We start from the raw sequence: 19,291 nt of genomic DNA, 5'->3' as shown, positions 1-19,291 counted from the left end.
CTTTCCTGTAATAAGGAAATGTGTTTTTTATGTGCCTGAAGACTCATCCTTGAAAATTAAAATTATGTGTTCTAATATGAAAGGGGACCAACTCTGTCCCTTAATGCTGCTGTAGAGGGAATTGAAGTGGGAAAATTAACTCTCATACTCAGCATCTGCTACATGAATGGAACAAAATTGTCACATTAACTTAAATGGAAGCCTTAATTATGGTATGAAGTCCATAAAGCCATTGTGTTATTGTTTGATCTTATACAGGTGATTACATCTTGGAGCTAATTCAGATTAAGTTTGGCATTGCTAGCTTAGTACGGCATTAACTTTCCAAGATGCACTACAGTTGAAGCAGGGTTTCACCAACCTGACGATTTCTAGCCAATTTGTACTCTCCAATAATGAAAACCATTTCACATCAGTATCCCAGAAGTCTGTACTGTTATCTGTAAAAAGAAGAGAAATTGTTTTTAGTTATTTCTGGTGGCAACTCAAGTACTTTACATCAAAAGAACAGAAGATTTCAAAAGGCACAATGATATTTGAGATATGTATTGACTGTTATGTTTGCACCCGCTGGAAAAAACATGAAGCAGAGCAGTAAGTCATCAGTACAATAGAGCAGCTCAAATGAATACGTAGTAGAGCACTGGAACCAAATGTCTGACACTGACAGCAAGTGGGAAACTCCTTGAACTCAAAGGGATAGGATTGAAAAAGGAGAACAGAATGAAAAAACATATGGTGGTCAGTAGTATCAGAAGCAGAAGATAGGTCTAGGGGTAGTGAAGAAAGACGTGGTTCTCTTTTGTAAAGTGCTATTTTGCTATGGCTTTTAGTGCTGTAGAACTGCTGATCTTTGGCTTTAGACATACTACATGAGTTTACACATTTGCAAACAGCTAACTCCTCTCAGCACTTTCTTCATGTATCAGAAAAGCAACATACAAGTTTAGTTACAAACTTCAAATGGAGAATTCAGCCAGTGGGGTGGTCACTGGAGAAAAAGCGCATTTTTTTGCTTTAGGAAGTCTAGATAGGATATTCCTCTATAGCAGTGTTTCCCAACCTTGGGCCTCCAGCTGTTTTTGGACTACAACTCCCATCATCCCTAGCTAGCAAGACCAGTGGTCAGGGATGATGGGAATTGTAGTTCAAAAACAGCTGGAGGCCCAAGGTTGGGAAACACTGCTCTATAGTGCCCTCAATATAGTTTCCACTTACCTATTAGAAACAGCTGTTTAAATCTGGTGTATGCAATTTGGATCTCTTGCAGAGATGGAAGACTACTTGACAGGACATCAACTTTCACGGCTTCATAAGGAGGGTTATCAAGTGTCTTATACATACTGAAAAACACATTAAAACTTATGATTTAAATGGCTTAATAGTGACTATTTTAAAATTAAAAAGCAAGGAAGTTTACAATCCAATTTCTTACATGTCAATATAAATGTCAGTTTTCTAGGGTTCAGAGTATAAGATCAGCTATAGCATGAGTGGCAAAGACAGTCAACAAGAACACAGTTTTAATGCAATTACTTTGGTAAAAAACAACATGGTCTTCTTGATTGTTTTTTCCCCACTCTATAATTGGGGTAAAGAACCTGTGGCCACCAGTAAGATATTGTGTTACAACTTCCATCACCCTTGACCATCAGCCGTGCTGGCTGGGGCTGATGGGTGGTTGTACTCCAACAGCACCTGGAGGGCCCCAAGTTACCTATTTCAGTTCTAGATAGGAGGAACAATGCTAGATTTACTTGAGCTCTTGGAGCCTTTGCTGTATCTCCCAGTTATATTGTTAAAACTGTACCTCTAATTTTCATAATGGCAGTGGTGTTTTACATGTTTATAATCTTCCTCTTCCAAAGTTCCAGGGATGCTTACAGAACCAATGGTGAAGACAAACTGATACATAGGCTTTGTTTGTTTATTTAGACCTGCTCCTATAGACAAGCCCTATAGCTACTGGCAGTTAGATGCACCCTGCTGTTTGGGAATTTCATCATTGTGCTTTGGGTTAGCAATTGGTTTTTTGTCTGTCCAGGATGCATCGAAGAATGTATAAACAAGATTAACAGCCATCTATGGCAAACAATCACTTGCATTGCATACATCAGTCAAAATTAGGAGGAAAAAACCTGCAGTTCACATCACCCTTGTGATAATAGCACAATGAACATAGTCATAGGCAAATGTTTGTAACATGCATATAAAGTAGGATTGAAATAAAGCCTGATGATAAGATCCTCACAGACACTTAATGAAAGAAGCTACTACTGACTCCTCTAAGAAGATTTTCTGTGTTTGTAGAGCGTTGTCATCTTGTGCTTTGGGCAGAGTAGACATCTTGAGGAGAGCAGCACCATTGTGGCAAGACCAACACCAAATCTGCAACACATGTTTATTCTCATCAGTAAATATTACCCAAGGGGCATTCATTTTGTTATAAAGTAGCTGCATCATACAACAGCATGTCACGAGTGAATATTAGATCACTACAGCATTTCTGCATTACATTTAGTTTTCTTAAGGACTGCCAATAATAAACTGCAATCATTTTTAAAGATCATGAGCTAGGTTAGATGATCATACGATAACCTCTAGCTCACATGCTTTCTGAGAGCCAGTGTGGTGTAGTGGTTAAGACCGGCAGTCTCGTAATCTGGGGAACCGGGTTCGCATCTCCGCTCCTCCACATGCAGCTGCTGGGTGACCTTGGGCTAGTCACACTTCTTTGAAGTCTCTCAACCCCACTCACCTCACAGAGTGTTTGTTGTGGGGGAGGAAGGGAAAGGAGAATGTTAGCCGCTTTGAGACTCCTTAAAGGGAGTGAAAGGCGGGATATCAAATCCAAACTCCTCCTCTTCTTCTTCTGCCTACTCATTTTCGTGTTTGTGCAAGACATAGGTTGAATCAGTCTCCAAGTCTGGTTTGAGGGAAGCCACTTTTTTTACATCTCCCAAGTGGGAGTGCGCAAAGCCCGAGGCTCCACTTCCAGTTCTCCAAACCATGGAAGATTCTCCGACTTCATTCACAGAATGTATAGAAATTTCATTCTGAATTCTGTGGTGCCAACATTTTTCCTTATTTGAATAGATAGAAATTAACATCACACAAAATTACATGACCCAATGTTCAGGAGTACAAAACTGTCTCCTTTCTTGCTCAGCTTCTGTTCTTAAACTGCATTCGTCTGATATATTACTCAGATTCTTCAGCTGTGCCACAACAAGTCCTAAACACGCCCTGTGTAAAGTTCACTTCATTCCCATACATGTCTTCCATAAATTCTTGACTACGAATATACTCACTGGAATTCCTCTTCCTTCATATTCCGAAAGGTCCTCTTCAGAGACAGACATGGGAACAACGAAGTATGCTGGCAACCTGAAAACATTAATTAAAAGTCAACAGCAATTTGCACTTATGATGTGGAACACCACAGGAACTGTACAGTTTTTTAAAAGTTCTCAAAATAGGAACCAGAGGCAAACAATATTTGGAGGGCACCATGTTGCACACCCCACTTCAGAGTTTGTATCCAGAGACAAGCTATCTAATAGCTCTCCCCATTCCTCCAGGGGATACACTCCCTGTATGTATGTCATCCTTTAAAACAACATGCTCCAGCTTGCTTCCTAGGTTTCTAGCATTAGAATATAAACATTTATACACTTTCTCTCCCCAAATGTCATCTGCACTTACTTATGGAACTTTGGTTTATATGGAACTTTGGTTTATATAAATTGCTATCACCTGTGCACCTCCAATGCCTACTGCAACCCCTCCCCCTATTGGACCAATGTTCTCATCCCCTAGATTTAGGTTGAACCCGACGCTCCTCAACTCCTTTTGGCTTTCCCTCATGAATCAGTTTACAAGCTTTTCTGCCACCTTTATTATTTTAGGTACCAACCAGTCTGGTTCCATTCTGACTCAAGTGGATTATCAGCCCTATTGTGCAGGTCTAGCTTGTCCAAAATGTCCCTCAGTCCAAACACTTCCTACAAACACTACAGTCATACCTCATGTTACATTTGCTTCATGATACGTTTTTTCAGGTTGTGTCCCGCAGCGACCCAGAAGTACCAGAAAGGGTTACTTCTGGGTTTCGCTGCTCGCGCAGACACGTAAAATTATGTCATGCGCATGCGCAGAAGAAGCAAATCGCAACCCGCGTGTACGCAGACGCGCTGCTGAGGGTTGCGTTCTATTCATGTTGCGAATGGGCCTCCGGAACGGATCCCGTTCGCAACCAGAGGTACCACTGTATTGGCTAATCCACACATTGAGGGCACTTAGCTGTGTTTGTTTTGCTAGCCCTGTGTATGGAATAAGTAGCATTTTTTTTAAAAAAAAAGGTATCTTGCAGGTTCTAGCTTTCAAGCTCCTACCTAGGAACCTGAGTTTTGCTTTTAGGACTGCCTAACTACATTGCTAATTAGGCATGATGGTTAACAGCAACAACCGGGGGAAAGAAAGACATAACATCTTACAAGGACAGGAAGAAACACCGCAGACAGAATAATTGCCACACACAGGAAGAACAAGGATATAGTTTAAGTTCCTCACTTGTAGTTTTACAAATCATTTAATGTGTCAACACAAACAGAAATTATTAATATTGCAATTGTTGTGTAAGGATTATTACGATGAATGTAATGGAAATTAAGATTTTGGAACGCAGGAATAAAGCAAATAATCAAGCTGTCAATTCTAGCATGTGGGGGGCCATCTTATCTAAATTATATAATTCAGTATTTGAACTACTGGTATTAACAATTGTATTATAAATTGGTATTGTTATAATGAGGCTATTAATGGATTGTAATTGAAAACTAATAAAAATTACCATATAAATGGAAATGCTGTATTTATGGGAACCTCTGTTTGAATAACCTAATCATTGTTAACAACTGCAAACACCTTAAGAGAATAAATTCCCAAAGATTGCTATTCAAATTAATCTGTTCACAGCTTTAGAGAACAGATATAAAAGAAATCAGTTTACATTTGTTAATTTGTTCAATAGCAATAGTATGTGAGCTATACTTACTTTTTAGAAATATTGTAGTCTTCATTGGAACTCACTGCTTTGAATTTCAGGTTTCCTTTGGTTCGTTCCAGTTCCTGACGCCAGTCGTTAATAGAATCAAACATCACTGTCTGATTCTTTTTTTCTGTCAAAATATAAATTGTTAGTTCTAACCAATCTAACAAAAGAATATACATTTGGGGTGTTTTTAGCAAGAAACTAGAGAGTTTAGCTACAGGACTGGCTGAATTTAGTTTTGTGATTTAAATGTAGAAATTAGCATTTCAACATATTTGCACAAAGCTATTGATTTGACCTAGAGACTACACCCATAACCCAAAGCGAGAAACTCACACAAACTTGGCAGTTTAAAGTGAAGTTGCTGTTACTACATGCTCAACCCTTTTCCCTCTTTGAATTGCTTTCAATATCCTCAAACTGCTTTTTGAGCTCAGGGCAGCTTCAAGAATACCGGTAGCTTGGAGTGCCACAAAAGAGGCATCCTAAAAAGGAAACTGCCAAAAATTCAGGTGCAAATGTGCCCATTTGCAACATGGTCCTCACAAGCATCAGTACTCCCTCATAACCTAACATTTTCAGAAATGCAAGTTTAAAAATGAATGATTTTAAGCCCATACAGAATATGCTATTCAAAGCAGTAGTCTCAATTCATACCAATACATCCACAATACAGATTTTCCACATACCGTATTTTTTGCTCTATAAGACTCACTTTTTCCCTCCTAAAAAGTAAGGGGAAATGTGTGTGCGTCTTATGGAGCAAATGCAGGCTGCGCAGCTATCCCAGAAGCCAGAACAGCAAGAGGGATTGCTGCTTTCACTGTGCAGTGATCCCTCTTGCTGTTCTGGCTTCTGAGATTCAGAATTTTTTTTTCTTGTTTTCCTCCTCCAAAAACTAGGTGCGTCTTGTGGTCTAGTGCGTCTTATAGAGCGAAAATATAGTAAACCTAATTAGGTAGTTATAAATTTCCATAAAGAGCAGTGGAAGTACAAAATACAGCGTCAAACAATTCTAAGTGCAGCTGTAAGTACATCAATGCCAGTTATGAGAAATAATCAAGCACACTTTTTTAAAAAAATAATAATCATTTTTTCGATATAAACATCAACTGCAAAAGATACATACAACGAAAACCATGGAGTGAACAAAAATGGAGTGAAAAGTTAGGGGTACAGATAACAAATGAAATACGGGAGTCAAGTATAAAAAACAGAAATAGCCACTATGGATCTAAGACTAAGACTTATTCAACAGAAAATAATATTCAGAGTCCACTGAACTCCAGCAAAACTATACCAGAAGAAAATAACAAGTGCAGACAACTGCTGGAGATGTGGGAGTAAAAATGCAAACTTAGTATATATGTTGATTAACTGCCCGATGATAAGATCATTTTGGTGCGAGGTGAGGATATTTATAGCAAGAGTAATAAAAAGAAATTATTTAGGGGTATTGAATTTAATTCTAAATTATATTCCGGAAATGTGTGAGATTTCAAGGGGTAAAAAAAAATATATATGGATGTACTGTGCTATATTAGAAGCAAAAAAACTTGTTTAGATGAATTGGAAGAGCCGCAAAAAGATTCCATTGAGCACATGGATTGATAATATGGACAGATTAGCTACATATGAACAAATTGCATGTCGACGTAAAACAAGAATGGATAAATATGAAGAAACCTGGAATGAATAATCAAGCACACATTTACAAATTGCATTACAGCAAGTCAGTCTACCCATAAGAATTATATGCAAACACATGGCTATCGGATTTCAGACACTAGTATACCAGCAGTCTGGGAAGTGACTGGATAACTATCTCATTGTTTCACACCCAACCTTTTTCCTACATCCAAACAATCCCAATGTTGGAAAGAGTATATATAGTATCATTCATGAAGTGCAAGGTGTTTAGTTTGCCATAAACACACCAATGAGAGAGCTGCTTTGCCTTCGAACAGTGGGACACTAGTAATGTTAATGAAGACCAATCATAGGGACACTCAAATCATGCAGGAAATATTTCTACGAAAAGGGAGAAGCTGCCCTTAGAATACCAAACGATTATAAAAATTTCTCCTTCCTTCTTCTCATTCACAATGTTTCTACAGACAGGAAGTATATACCAAGGAGCCCACTGGATTTAAATATTGCTAGGGCTTAGCCAAAATGGGGAAGGGAAAGCAATTAACAGGAAGCTGCACACCACATAAATAACTTTGTTTTGTCATTTTGGGAGTGGTTTGAAAAACAGGCCAAGATATTCACCTATTCATAGCAAGGGTAGGAAGCACTGCCCTTTCTGCTTCAACTTTGTGACAATATCATGGAATCCACTCTGGCTAGGAAGAAAACTGGCACCAGAGTTACAGCTTAAGAAATACAGAATGTTTTAAAGGTAAATTAAGGTAGGTATCGGGTATGTTTTCAATTCCAAGATATTCATACTTCAGTCTTGGAAAATAACTGTGGGCAAAGACTTAACATAGTTAAGGCAAACACAGGCAAAATAATGTTTTGGAATAGTTTTCACTTGCGTTGCAGTTACATACAACTTAGGGAGTGCTTACTGTGCGCTGGTACAGAGTACTGTATAAATGCCCTAGTACCTTCCTGGATTTTACCTAAAGGTGTTTGGATATGAAATTGAAGAAGATCTTTGTTGCTGTTTATCTTTATCCCCGGTTAGTCTCACCTCAATACCAATGAAGTGACACTGCTTCTACCACTTGATTAAAACAGACACACACACACACACTACATTTATATCATTTCAGCAGCTAGAAGTAGAAGAAAAGTTTTTCCCAGTTATTCTCAGCTGCTTTTAGTTTTAGTTTTATTTACTAGATAAGGAATCTAAGCATACAGAAATGAAGCCTGTTGATTTCCTTCTCATAAGTTCAAAATACTTGGACAAAAATGCAGCCTTCCTAGCAAATCCTTTTTTTCAGCAAGAGAGAATTCAGCACAAAGTGTTGAAGAGACTTATACAGACATCCACTGAAGTTCCTCTCTTTGATTCCATACAGATGGGCATTTTATCACATCTCATGATTCATAGCAAAATAGCTTACTACTTAGATGACCATGCTACTGCCATTGAAATGAATGGGAAATGAAACCACCAAACACCTAAACAAATTTAGTAAGGAAAATAATTTGACATTTGCCAGTTTCATAAATTCCACTTCTGCATGAGTAGTTATACCACCTGAAGAACAAACTTGCTTCAACAGATAACCCCCAATTATACTGAGAACCAAACCAAGTAGATATATGCTTACCTGCTTTACTTGGTACAGCTGTTGCATAAGAGAACAGAAATAAGCGTTTAAATAGCTTAGGAGTCTGTGTTTGATGAACTATGCCACTGACGATCTAAGAAAGGATCAACAAATCAACACATTTATAAACCAGAACAAGGATTAGCCAGAAAGGAAGTCTAGTCACTTACCAAGAAGCTCCATCCTTGTTTGGGGCAAATGAAGCATGCAGAAAAGAATGAGTTAAACCCTGCTACTACTCAGGAAGGCAAGGAACATGCTACTAGCTCTCACCTTTCTGTGTTTGAAGCAAAGGAAGCACCCAGAAAGGAATGGAGTGTGTTTAAGGTACCCTGATCCTAAGAAGGGAGAACAGACTGGCTGGTTTGTCAGATCAAGGCGAGGGCAGAACATGCTGAAGCAACCATCTGACAAAGGATACCACTTTGGAAGGTGAAGAAATGGTGAAGAAATGGGAGTGAAGGATACCAAGAGGGAAGCTGAGTATGAGAGTGACTGCATATGTTTTATGTATTTTCTTAGGGTCTAGCTTATGCCTAGTCCCAAGCTGATGAAAGCACAAATTAACCTTCAAGATTAAAATTGGTCTGTGCCCATGGTGACCCTATTCTTATGGGAAATGTTTAGATAGCTTTTCACTGACAAGGCTCCCAGTTTGGAGAACCTGCAGACTGTATATATCACAACTAGATTAACCTATTTAGGCTTGAAATTAATACTTAAGGTTAAAATGCTGAGCTCTAAGTGGTTGAAAAGAAACTCTGTTGGGTGAAGGCAAAAAAACAAACTGGGGATAAGCTTAAAGAACAGGATATAGCACAAAGGGCTAGGGACCCTCCAGCCCCCAAGTCAGACTTGACCAAGACTCCCCATTTTGCCCACCAGACCATTTCCCCCCAAACCACATTGATCTGCCCTACACCTGACGTCATATGAAACATTAGGTGTGGTGCAGGTAGAGATGTGTCCAGTACAACGGCATGAAAGCAAAACGTTAACCACCCCACGCATCAGCTGGTGGCAAGGAACTTCAATCCTCCTTGGCTTGACTATGCATGCAAACTCCCCATGGCCAACTTGCTTGCACAGCTAATCCCTGCAGAAAGCAGGCTAGAACTCAGGGTGGTTAATCCTGCTTAGTTACTACCTCCCCCTACCTCCATGGCCCAATGTTGACAGTTGAGTGGAACCACCCACTTGTCAATCACCCTATGTCATTATGACAATGACTGACAGGAGGGCGTGAGAGATTTTAAAAAGGGCAAGTCACATGTTCTTCACATTCCTGGATAATAAGAGGTCTGAACCCATTCTTTTCTAGATGTATCCTTTGTTCCAAACAGAAAAGTTAAAATGTTCAAGACTCCCACACATTTTCAAGCTATAATAAGGTCACTTTTTAAACTTAAAGGCAGTGCAGTCTAAACCCTTATACTATTGCAATGCTCTCCATACACCCATGAGTATAGACAACTCCCTGTAGGGGACCAACTCCATAAACAATATGATGCAACATAGGCCGAGGCTATATTATCTTGGGTGGGTGAACAGATGAACCCAATATCAATTTGTATGTCATTACCAAGTATATACACTTCTGCAATGTTCAGAACTAGATGTAAAAAGGACTTAAGTAATTCTAGCTTCTGCACTCAATGTATAAATGGAGCCACAGCCAAACTATGGTCTCGCCATTGAGGAGCTGCTGCATGCATGAACACTAACTCCTCTCCATTCTATTTTCTGGTTTGCCGGAAGGCCATCCAAATCAAGCAAGCTATGTTCACCATGAACCAGGAGCTGGGGAGAAGGAACTGGAGCAAGCCTGAGGCTCTTTATCCCGACATCTGAACAATGGCTAGGGTGTGATGTCAAAGCAGTTCAGACAAACCAAAGGAAAGAAGCTTCACTATTATGTAGACTGCACTTTTAATGCTGCTGGGAGCTGTACATATTACAATAGGTACAACCAGTCACCTGAGGGCTTTTGTGTGAATACAGAACATGCAAACACCGCATGCCATTTTCCTGTGATTTCCAAATCCTCAGTGGCAATTCTGAAGTAATAATTTTTTAAGTTTTAAAGAGTGACTAATTTGGGATGCTCCCGCTTTCTCTAAATGTGTCAATTTTTCATTCAAATACATGAAAGCTTACTGCTGCCGTTAGAAACAAGACTTCCCGTATGTTCACACAGTATCTGTCAGTGTGTGATGAATGTATCAATGCTGGATAAAAGCACTAGCTGAGTATTCCTTTTACTGTTTTTCCTTTATATTTACATATTTCTTTTAACAGTACTATTTTAATACTGTATTTCTATTCATAATAGTTGAACATGAAAAGTTCTCTCTGTGCTCCTTTTCCCAATTCTCCTGTGCCACTGGAAAACAAGCCAGAATCTGGCTTGTTCCAACATCTGAACCCAGATTCATGCTTTTCTTTATTACAAACCATCTATAAGCAGTAAACAAAGAACAAACCTTGGGTACTGCTCATTGTTTGAAACCACGAACTCAGGTTTCAAATGTCATGACAACTCTGACTTGCTTCCAGGTTTCATAAAAGCAACAGGAGAGAAATTTTCAGAAGGGTGTACCAAGATGCCGCACATCCACATCAAAAGTTTGTAAATGCCCGACGGAAAAAGCTTAGTCACTCTATTCATGAAAGTTTTGTCATAGCTACTCCCAAATGTTTTTGTTCTAAAGAAAGGGAATTGAGGCTACACTTACCCGTTTTACTTCTTCCTCCTTGGTGTATCGCAAGCAGAAGCGAAACACTCTGAGATCTTTGCAGTAGATTATCATCGTCTCTGGGTATTTTCTCAGTTGACCATTCAGGGGTTTCTTTCTCTCATCATAAACTTTAAGGGGGGGAAATAGTTTTAACATTTCTCCATGCAGTGAGTTAGAACAGGGAACAAGGAAATCTACCCCTTCTCTATCATGAACAATTCTATCAATAATTTTAGATTAGTGACCATGACGGGAGCTGAAAAGAAACACATTCATCCTGATATAAGGAATGGAAAACTATCTGGCCAGAAAGGCTATTTGAGAGTTGAGTATGTTGGAATACATGCTTCATAGCAAGTGATCTTGACACATTATATAAGATTTACAAATTAAAACTCAAACAAGTGGCACCAAAACTGAACTTTAGATTAGGATCACCAAGTGAAATAAGACATTTAGTTGACACCAAATAGTCACAAGAAGTTGTCAGCCTACCTCCATAAAGCTGGTCCACACACTGAAGAGTGATGTCATTTTCCCCAATGATTTTATTATAAAATTCTAGTTCCTGAAAAAAGAAAAATGTTTTGTGTGTTCCTTAACAGACACTAGTCTTTTCATTTACTCTGTATTGCAAGTATAAGGTTCATAATAACAGGACTGGAAGACTAGGGTACACTCTCAACCATGAATCTCAGTGTGTGACCTTGAGGCAGTCACTATCACTCAGTCTAATCAACTCACTTGTGGCTACGAGTTTTGAAGTTTCTTTTTCCTATTTCCAAAGCCTCAGTCTTCCGAGAGCGCCAACAAACCTCCATTACTCTCCACTGATGCCTAAAAATGCCCAATTTTAATGTCACATCCCTGTCAATTGCAATCTAATCTTACCCAAAAACAAATCACTTTACTACAGAGACTGCTTTGACATCGCTACAGATTTGAAGCCGTGGATAATTTAATTGTTCACCAGCAACTTGTCCATGCTAAAAGAACTAGATACACATTTAATATTTGAAGACAATTGTTAAGCCTCATTTTTACCTCCAGTATTCTAAAAGCTACATGTTTAAGGGAAACCTCTACCTTAAGACTCCAACCTAAATGGGCCAGAGTGGTGTTTTACAAAATATTTAAATATAGCATGCAGAGCCAGGCAGGCAGCCATCCCTGGCCACTGTTGAATGAAGCAAAATATCTAACCCCTGCCTCATTTCAGGTCTCTCTAATTCTGAGGTATTGCTTTGGGCCTCTCTGGAGAACAACCTTTGCTAGGAGAAAGACAGGGAGTATTACTCTTGATCCTCTAGGACATCTCAGTGGCTTTCAATATCAGCCACTACAGTATCCTCCTGGACTTCCTTGCAAGATTTAGGGCACCATTTGTAATGGTTCTGCTTACTGGAAGGTAGGCTTGAGAAGGTGGTACTGGGAAACTGTTCCTTCTCAAGCAAGTTATTCTGTAGGATTCCTTGGGATTCAATATTTTCCCCCGTGGTATTTGGCATTTACATTAAACTGCTGGGAGCGGTTGTCAGGTGATATCAGAGTAAGTCAACATATTCCAATTACAGCATGCTCCATTTCTCGTTTTCAGTAAACCAAGGTAAAGTCCATGAACCTGTGCCTGCAGTCAGTGACTGACAGAGTGAGAATGCTTAAACTGTTTTATATGAATTACGAATTTATTTTTATTTTTTTAGGTAAGGAAGCAGCTCAACAGACTATGGATGCAACTCATTCTGGATCTGATCACCCTTCCTTATTATGTCAGATTTGTCTTGGGGGATTGCTAAAATCAATTTTATTCCTGGATTCTCAGGTTGCAGCTGTAGCCCAGAGTGTCCTTATCAGTTCAACTAGTACATCAACTACTGGAAACTAGAGATCTGGCTACTATCATTCTTGCTTCAACAGTTTCTAGACTGGACTCTAAATGTACTCTGTGGCAGCCTGCCACCATATAATGAAGAGGATACACTCACAAGATAGCTTAAGGTTAACTTAGATTCCTTACATCATCCTCCAAAGCAGGTTCTTCACCAAGGAATGAAATCTTGAAATTCGTGCATATAAGTTTCCCATAGGTGCCACGGTTTGATCCATCATCTTGTGTGTACTTCAAAACCATATTTGCCTCGCAAAGCAGCAGTTCACCTGATGGAAATCAACATGCTTCTTAGCATAGTGTAGTGAACTACTCAGGTTCTTTAATGCAAAGGTTCTCTAACAAATTACAAATGAAGTTGTCACATGTAACTTCACTGCAGGAAAGAGTACTTGAATTACAGATGTGAAATATTTAAATCAACGACTGCTGTTGAGTATTATTGGTCTAAATTACAGAGCTCCTAGTGTTCATTAAATCCACTTTCAATATTTTAAGTACGCTCTATTACATGGCTAGTTACCTACACTGCACAAATAGAAGGAAGGATGCTAAAGCCCATTAAGACAGGCTTCCTCAAACTCGGCCCTCCAGATATTTGGGGACTACAATTCCCATCACCCCTGACCACTGGTCCTGTTAGCTAGGGATGATGGGAGTTGTAGTCCCAAAATATCTGGAGGGCTGATTTTGGGGATGCCTGCATTAACCTGGAGCCTTTAAAGCAAGCTTGTTCTACATATAGCTATTTTCCACTACCTTCCCATTCTCATTTACCTGTAGCCCTCCAGTTATTAATTGATTTCAATCATCCCTGATGATTGACCATTGACCACTGGGAATTGTAGTCCTATAACATCTGGAGGCCCACAAGTTACCAATATCTACTGTTAGCTGAATAGCAAAGCAGAATCTTCAACTTCCTTCACATTTGGGACCCACCTTTAACCCCACTAAACCTTTTGCCCACAAGGGTGGCCAGATGCCAGAAAATAGGGTTCCTACACCTAATATCTCCAATATAGGGCAATATTGGCAGATGCAGTTCACCATACAGGAACAAGACAGTAGTCTTCATTCTATACATCTTTTAGAGATAAAGTTGCTATTACTTCTCCCAACCCTTGCTTACTTTCTCCAAAAATATCAAAGTAGCAATTGTGCTCGAATGCTGCAATCAATTCCTATAGCAGCCATGTGGGGGTTCTTTTGGACAATGCATTAATGTGGTGACCATGTGCAATTAACCTTCCAGCACACACAAGGCCTCCACATTCCCTCACAACCTTTTTCTCTCTTCCGAAGTAGGAAGGGAATAATCACAACCTTGAGAAATACTTGGAGATGAGGAAGTGAGAAGCGTGTCACGCTCTTTGCTTGTTGAACTATGAACTTTTCCAGGCTGAGAGCAGGACCACACCTGCCCATCTCAGCCTTGAAAAGTATAGAGAGAGCAGTGAAAGTGCACAGTGTGCTGCTCCTCGCCACTTTCTTTCCCAGTTCTATGAGCATTGGCTAATCAGGAGCTTGCTTCAGTCCACTTCAAGCAGGAAGAAGGAAAAGCACCTTGTAAAAATAATGAAGACGACAGAAAAAGGTAAGTGGGAGTAGCAGCCAGACCCAATGCAAGGAGGTGGTGGGGAGGAGAGTGAAGCAACCCAAGAGAAAAATCAAAGGGTGGATCATATCTGCATTTTCTCAGATTGTGTGCCCCTCTTCAGCTGAGCTTCTGCTCTCTATGGCTGTTCCTTCTCTCTCTCTCTCGGTTTGTATCTTGCCAAAGAGAGACTTTGCCTTAAAGAAGAATGTTTGGTAACGGCCATGTCTACCATGGCAGTCATTTTATGATGGCGCCCAAGGCGCTTTCTCACAATTCCAAATACGTCCATGGGTCCAAAAACGGTGGCAACCTCTGTTGTAGACTACCAACCATTCTGCAAAGCTTCCAGACTGTTCTTTCTTGGCAACAGTTTGCATTGGCACAGGAGTTTTCTCAGCCACAAAGCTTTAAACTTTCCCAGCCCTGACATCATTCATCAAAGGCTCACAGCTCCTCTTAGTAGCAAAGTAAACATCGAGCCAGTCTTCCTCATCCCTTAAAAAAGGAAGGTGTTTGAGAGAGACAGTACTGCTGTGAACCTAACAGTTACTGTCAACTTTCACCATCTGTTACAGAAATTGTGGAGGCATTCTACAAAATAAAAATGCAGTTGGACAAATCTTGACGCATGTCCTTTATCTCAGGTCTTCTAGGCAGGTCATGCGTATAACATTGATAAGATTCTACAGCATTTGTCTATATGTTACCTGGCAACAAATTTGGCTCTACTTCCTTTCCTGTGGCTTCCCTCACATATACCTCCTAGAAGAAAAGACATTGCATTAGTCCAAATCAGAAGTAAAAAGCTCTGTTTCAAATGCTTTCCAACATATATTGCTTTAGGAGGGTTCAAAGTACCATATTGTTTGGCAAATAAAGTTATACTGTAACAAGAGATTGGCCAAGCAAGCAGCTAGTCCAGCAAAGGGTTCACAGATTTTCTTTACGTATACACATACACACAAACGCAAGAAAGCAACTGTATAAGTTGCTATTATAAGATAACAAGAAAACTATTATTCTCTTGTTGATTGCCACTTAAACTATGCAGGCATTTGAGTTCCTATTTTATCAGACAAGTAGCTGTTTAGTTTTTGTTGGGATATTCTAACCAACTGAAACTCTGGCCATCTAATATTAGCTGAAAGACAACTTGAATGTCTGCCCCCATTTGGTTCCAAGGCTGTAGAATTCAAGGCAACACACTGTCCTCCTGCCCTTGTCCTAAGTTACACAAGCCACTCAAAAAGGAAAACCATTACCACATTGCCAATTCCCAACTCCTGGCCGCATCTGCCATCTACAGAAATGTTGTACTTTGAGGGCTCAAATACATTGCTATTCATAATCAAGTGTATTTTTACTTTTCTGGTTCAAACAGTAAAAGATGTGTTAAGTTTATATCAATATATACATGTAACTTATTTTAGGATTTGGATCAGCTAGCCATCATTCTCAATTTTCCTAATGGCTTAAAAAAACAAAAAACTTAGCACTTTAATTAGTCTGCCCTTTGTTTCTCCAGGTACCTATCTGTGCTTTCTCCTCCATTGGGGAAAAAGCAATCCTTTCACATTAGTTACATCATGGACCACTATTCCCAGCTGCTGCTTCACCAGTAACAAATAAGCCGCTTCACCAGTAACAAATAAGCCAGGAGTGCCCAGATGCTGTTCCACAACCTGTTTCAGCTGGGAGAATATCACAGTCCATGTTTGTTGCATAAACAAACTAGTGCCAAGATAAAAAATTTACCGTTAACACTCAACAGTGTTCTTTACTTCCTAGCAAGTAAGGCAAATGTCAAGAACATAGCAGCTCCAGTATTTTTTTTTGTAACATAACTTTTATTCATTTTCATATTTAAACTGTTTGACATGGTTGCATTGTTTACATTAGTGCTTATGGCATGCAACAATTACATAAATTTATTAAAAAATAAAACACTCAAACACAACTTTGTTAATATATTCAGAAATGTTCATCTAAGTATACATATACCCAAATTAGTAGTTATGACAGATATGAAATGTATAGTAGCGCTTATTGCTTAGATTGCTGACCATAAGTGAATGTATTTTGTATCAACAACAATTAGAAATTATAGGAGGCAGGAGAAGAAAAAAATCAAAATATGTACTTCATGAATGCTAGGCTGTACTGCAAGCTATGGGCACTGTTCTACCATATTGTGTGTGTTATCAATAAAGTCACATCAGACTACATAAAATTTCATAGAATCTTAGAGTTGGAAGGGCCCCCAACCCCCTGCAATGCAAAAATCTCAGCTAAAGCATCCATGACAGATGGCCATCCAACCTCCGTTTATAACCTGCTTAAAAACCTCCAAGGTTTGGCCTCTTGCTACTTTTTAATTTGTTTCAGTTTTTTCAATAGTGCCATTTGCCAAATTGCATTGTAGCATTGGCCCATAGTTGATTGTAATGATTTCCATGTCCTGGCAATAGTTATTCTTGCAGCAGTTAATAGATGTGCTATACAAATATTATGACTAAATGCCGGAAGTTTCCCCTGACTATTGGAATTTATAATCTTTTCGAGAAAGTTTCCTGAAGTTGTTGGGGGTATGAAAGAAGATTACTTTCATTTTTAATAGCTCCAGCAGTAAGGACAACTGCATTCCCAATTGCTTCCTTAAAGGAAGCAAATAATCTAATAAATAATCTAAAATTTCAGAGCGTTTTAAGTTAGTTCAGCTAATATACTGCCTCAGTATTAGTTGCTTAGGCAAAAAGAGGGGAAAACACAATGAGCTAAGGCCACTGACTTAATGACCTACTTGCGCCTCTACCAAAAGTACTTGGCTGGCTTCTCTATCGGAAACATGATGCATGATAATATTGGTCCAAGCTGGACTCATGTCCTTATTGCTAGTGGCAATCCATTATAGTGTTACCCATTTCTAGTATCTTACCTAAAAGTGAAGGTAAATATTGATTTTCCACCAGCAATTCACCTTGTTTTACTAAGATGAAAACTATCTTGATAGTTTTTAAGATACTGGAAAAAGCCAACATTAACATCAGTCTACTGTTGAACCTAAAACAGTAGACTGATGTGGAAAATCTTATTTCCTTCTTGGCCAAATGTAACACTTTTCTACTTCACAGAAAATCTGCAAATTAGCTTGTACTAGGAAATGTCCATACTGGACAAGATAAAAACAAAGTAGGGAAGGGTAAAGAACTAGGATATGATTAAATATGATTTCTCATTTACCTTCTGAAATCATGGGGCTATTAGTCAGAATGCTGCCTATATAGCTAATATATTTAATATTTCAGAAACTGTTTTCCTGATTATTTTGTTTAATGGTTCTGCAGTATTCAAAGCTTCTTGCCAAATTCCGAGTCTCACACAGACCAAGGACATCTGCATCACATGACATGCACTAAGCAACAAGTTGGCACAATACCAATAAATGTCATTAAATGAACAGATAGCCTCTGGTTGTCTGTGGAGATCTAGAACACCTTATCTGTCTGGATGTAAAGTGGTGAAGGCTAAATAGCCACTGAAAAAGCACTCCCCACCTGAATATTTTGGCTGCCAAAGTCTCACTCAAATGTTAACGTAATCCCAGCTAAACTCTGGGAGCAAAAAGTTGTGTAGGGTCAGCTAGAGTATTATTTCATGTTTGAAGAGCTATAGCTGTACCAGAAAAGTATAGCTAGAAGTTTACTAGTGTCAATTTACGCATGTCATGTTAAAGAATATACTGTATATAAGCTAGTAAGATTAGAGGAAAGGACTTGAGTAATATAACTGAATAGCCTAAGCTCAAGAACGGGGCAAAAATATTTTAGACACTCTTTAGGCATGAAAGGTAGCATGAAAATTAAACACGTGATTTGAAAACACTTAAATCTTAACATTCTTGATCCCTGAACTAAAAGGTGCATTGGTAAAAGCTTCAAAGAAAAAACAGGATGCAGGTTGCTAAGACTGAAATGATTCAGAGTTGGACAGCTGAAACAATAAGCTGCACAATATTTAGATGTGCAGCTGCATAAAGAGTGAGTGTGCAGTCTCTAGATGCTCATAAGTCAGCTTTGCACATTGTGGAGTTATTCATCCCAATAGTCAGGATGCTGATTAAAAAACAGCCAAGGCAACAAAAGGACAAGAACTTTGAATGCATATTCTATCAGGCAACAGAATATTTGATCAGATAACAGTAATCCATTTTTGGAAGTGCATAAATTCTTTAAATATATAAATATACATCTGGATTCTAAGTTCCCTTTTCTGAAAACAGCTGCTATTCCAAGTGCATTTAACAAGTGGCTAGCAAATCCAATTTACACATCTTCTGGACTGTACCAAACAGACTACAAGTAGGGGCAGAAAGAAATGTATTGCAGATTTAAAGGTTCACCATTTACCAATCCTTACAAAAATATACTGCAGGGTTGTTGTAAACCACTCAGACTGATCTGCAGTATTAACTATATAGTGCGGGGCTGTTGTAAAGCACTCTCTCCTATCCAAGGCTTCTTCAAACCAGTAATATAAAAAACTTTACATGCTTGAAATTTACAGTAGTAGGATTATATTTTAAAGGGTTTCATTCTAATTAAGAAGAAAGTGAGAAGGAACAGAGCTCTTTGTGGCTACCTCTTGCGGAGTTATTTTGGTTGGGGTGGACTCATTGATAACAAATCCCAAAGCTACTTTAAAATCTTGGATTTCTCCGTTATT

The 19,291-nt window shown here is 38.9% G+C and overlaps 1 protein-coding gene across 1 annotated transcript in view; it reads right to left on the bottom strand.

The window, feature by feature from the left end:
• The window catches only part of MTMR12 (myotubularin related protein 12), a 37,978-nt gene that overhangs the window by 12,151 nt on the left and 6,536 nt on the right, over window positions 1–19,291 (bottom strand). Inside the window, 10 exon segments of the mRNA XM_079994805.1 lie at window positions 362–440; window positions 1,219–1,343; window positions 2,282–2,388; window positions 3,312–3,387; window positions 5,057–5,180; window positions 8,344–8,437; window positions 11,079–11,209; window positions 11,577–11,649; window positions 13,099–13,238; window positions 15,277–15,331. Of these exon segments, the coding sequence (XP_079850931.1) occupies window positions 362–440; window positions 1,219–1,343; window positions 2,282–2,388; window positions 3,312–3,387; window positions 5,057–5,180; window positions 8,344–8,437; window positions 11,079–11,209; window positions 11,577–11,649; window positions 13,099–13,238; window positions 15,277–15,331 (1,004 nt within the window).

This window comes from Podarcis cretensis, assembly GCF_951804945.1.
Source record: "Podarcis cretensis genome assembly, chromosome: 11".
Taxonomy (NCBI): domain Eukaryota; kingdom Metazoa; phylum Chordata; class Lepidosauria; order Squamata; family Lacertidae; genus Podarcis; species Podarcis cretensis.
Note: the sequence above shows the minus strand (reverse complement) of the source record. Positions and strands in the feature narration are given on the sequence as shown.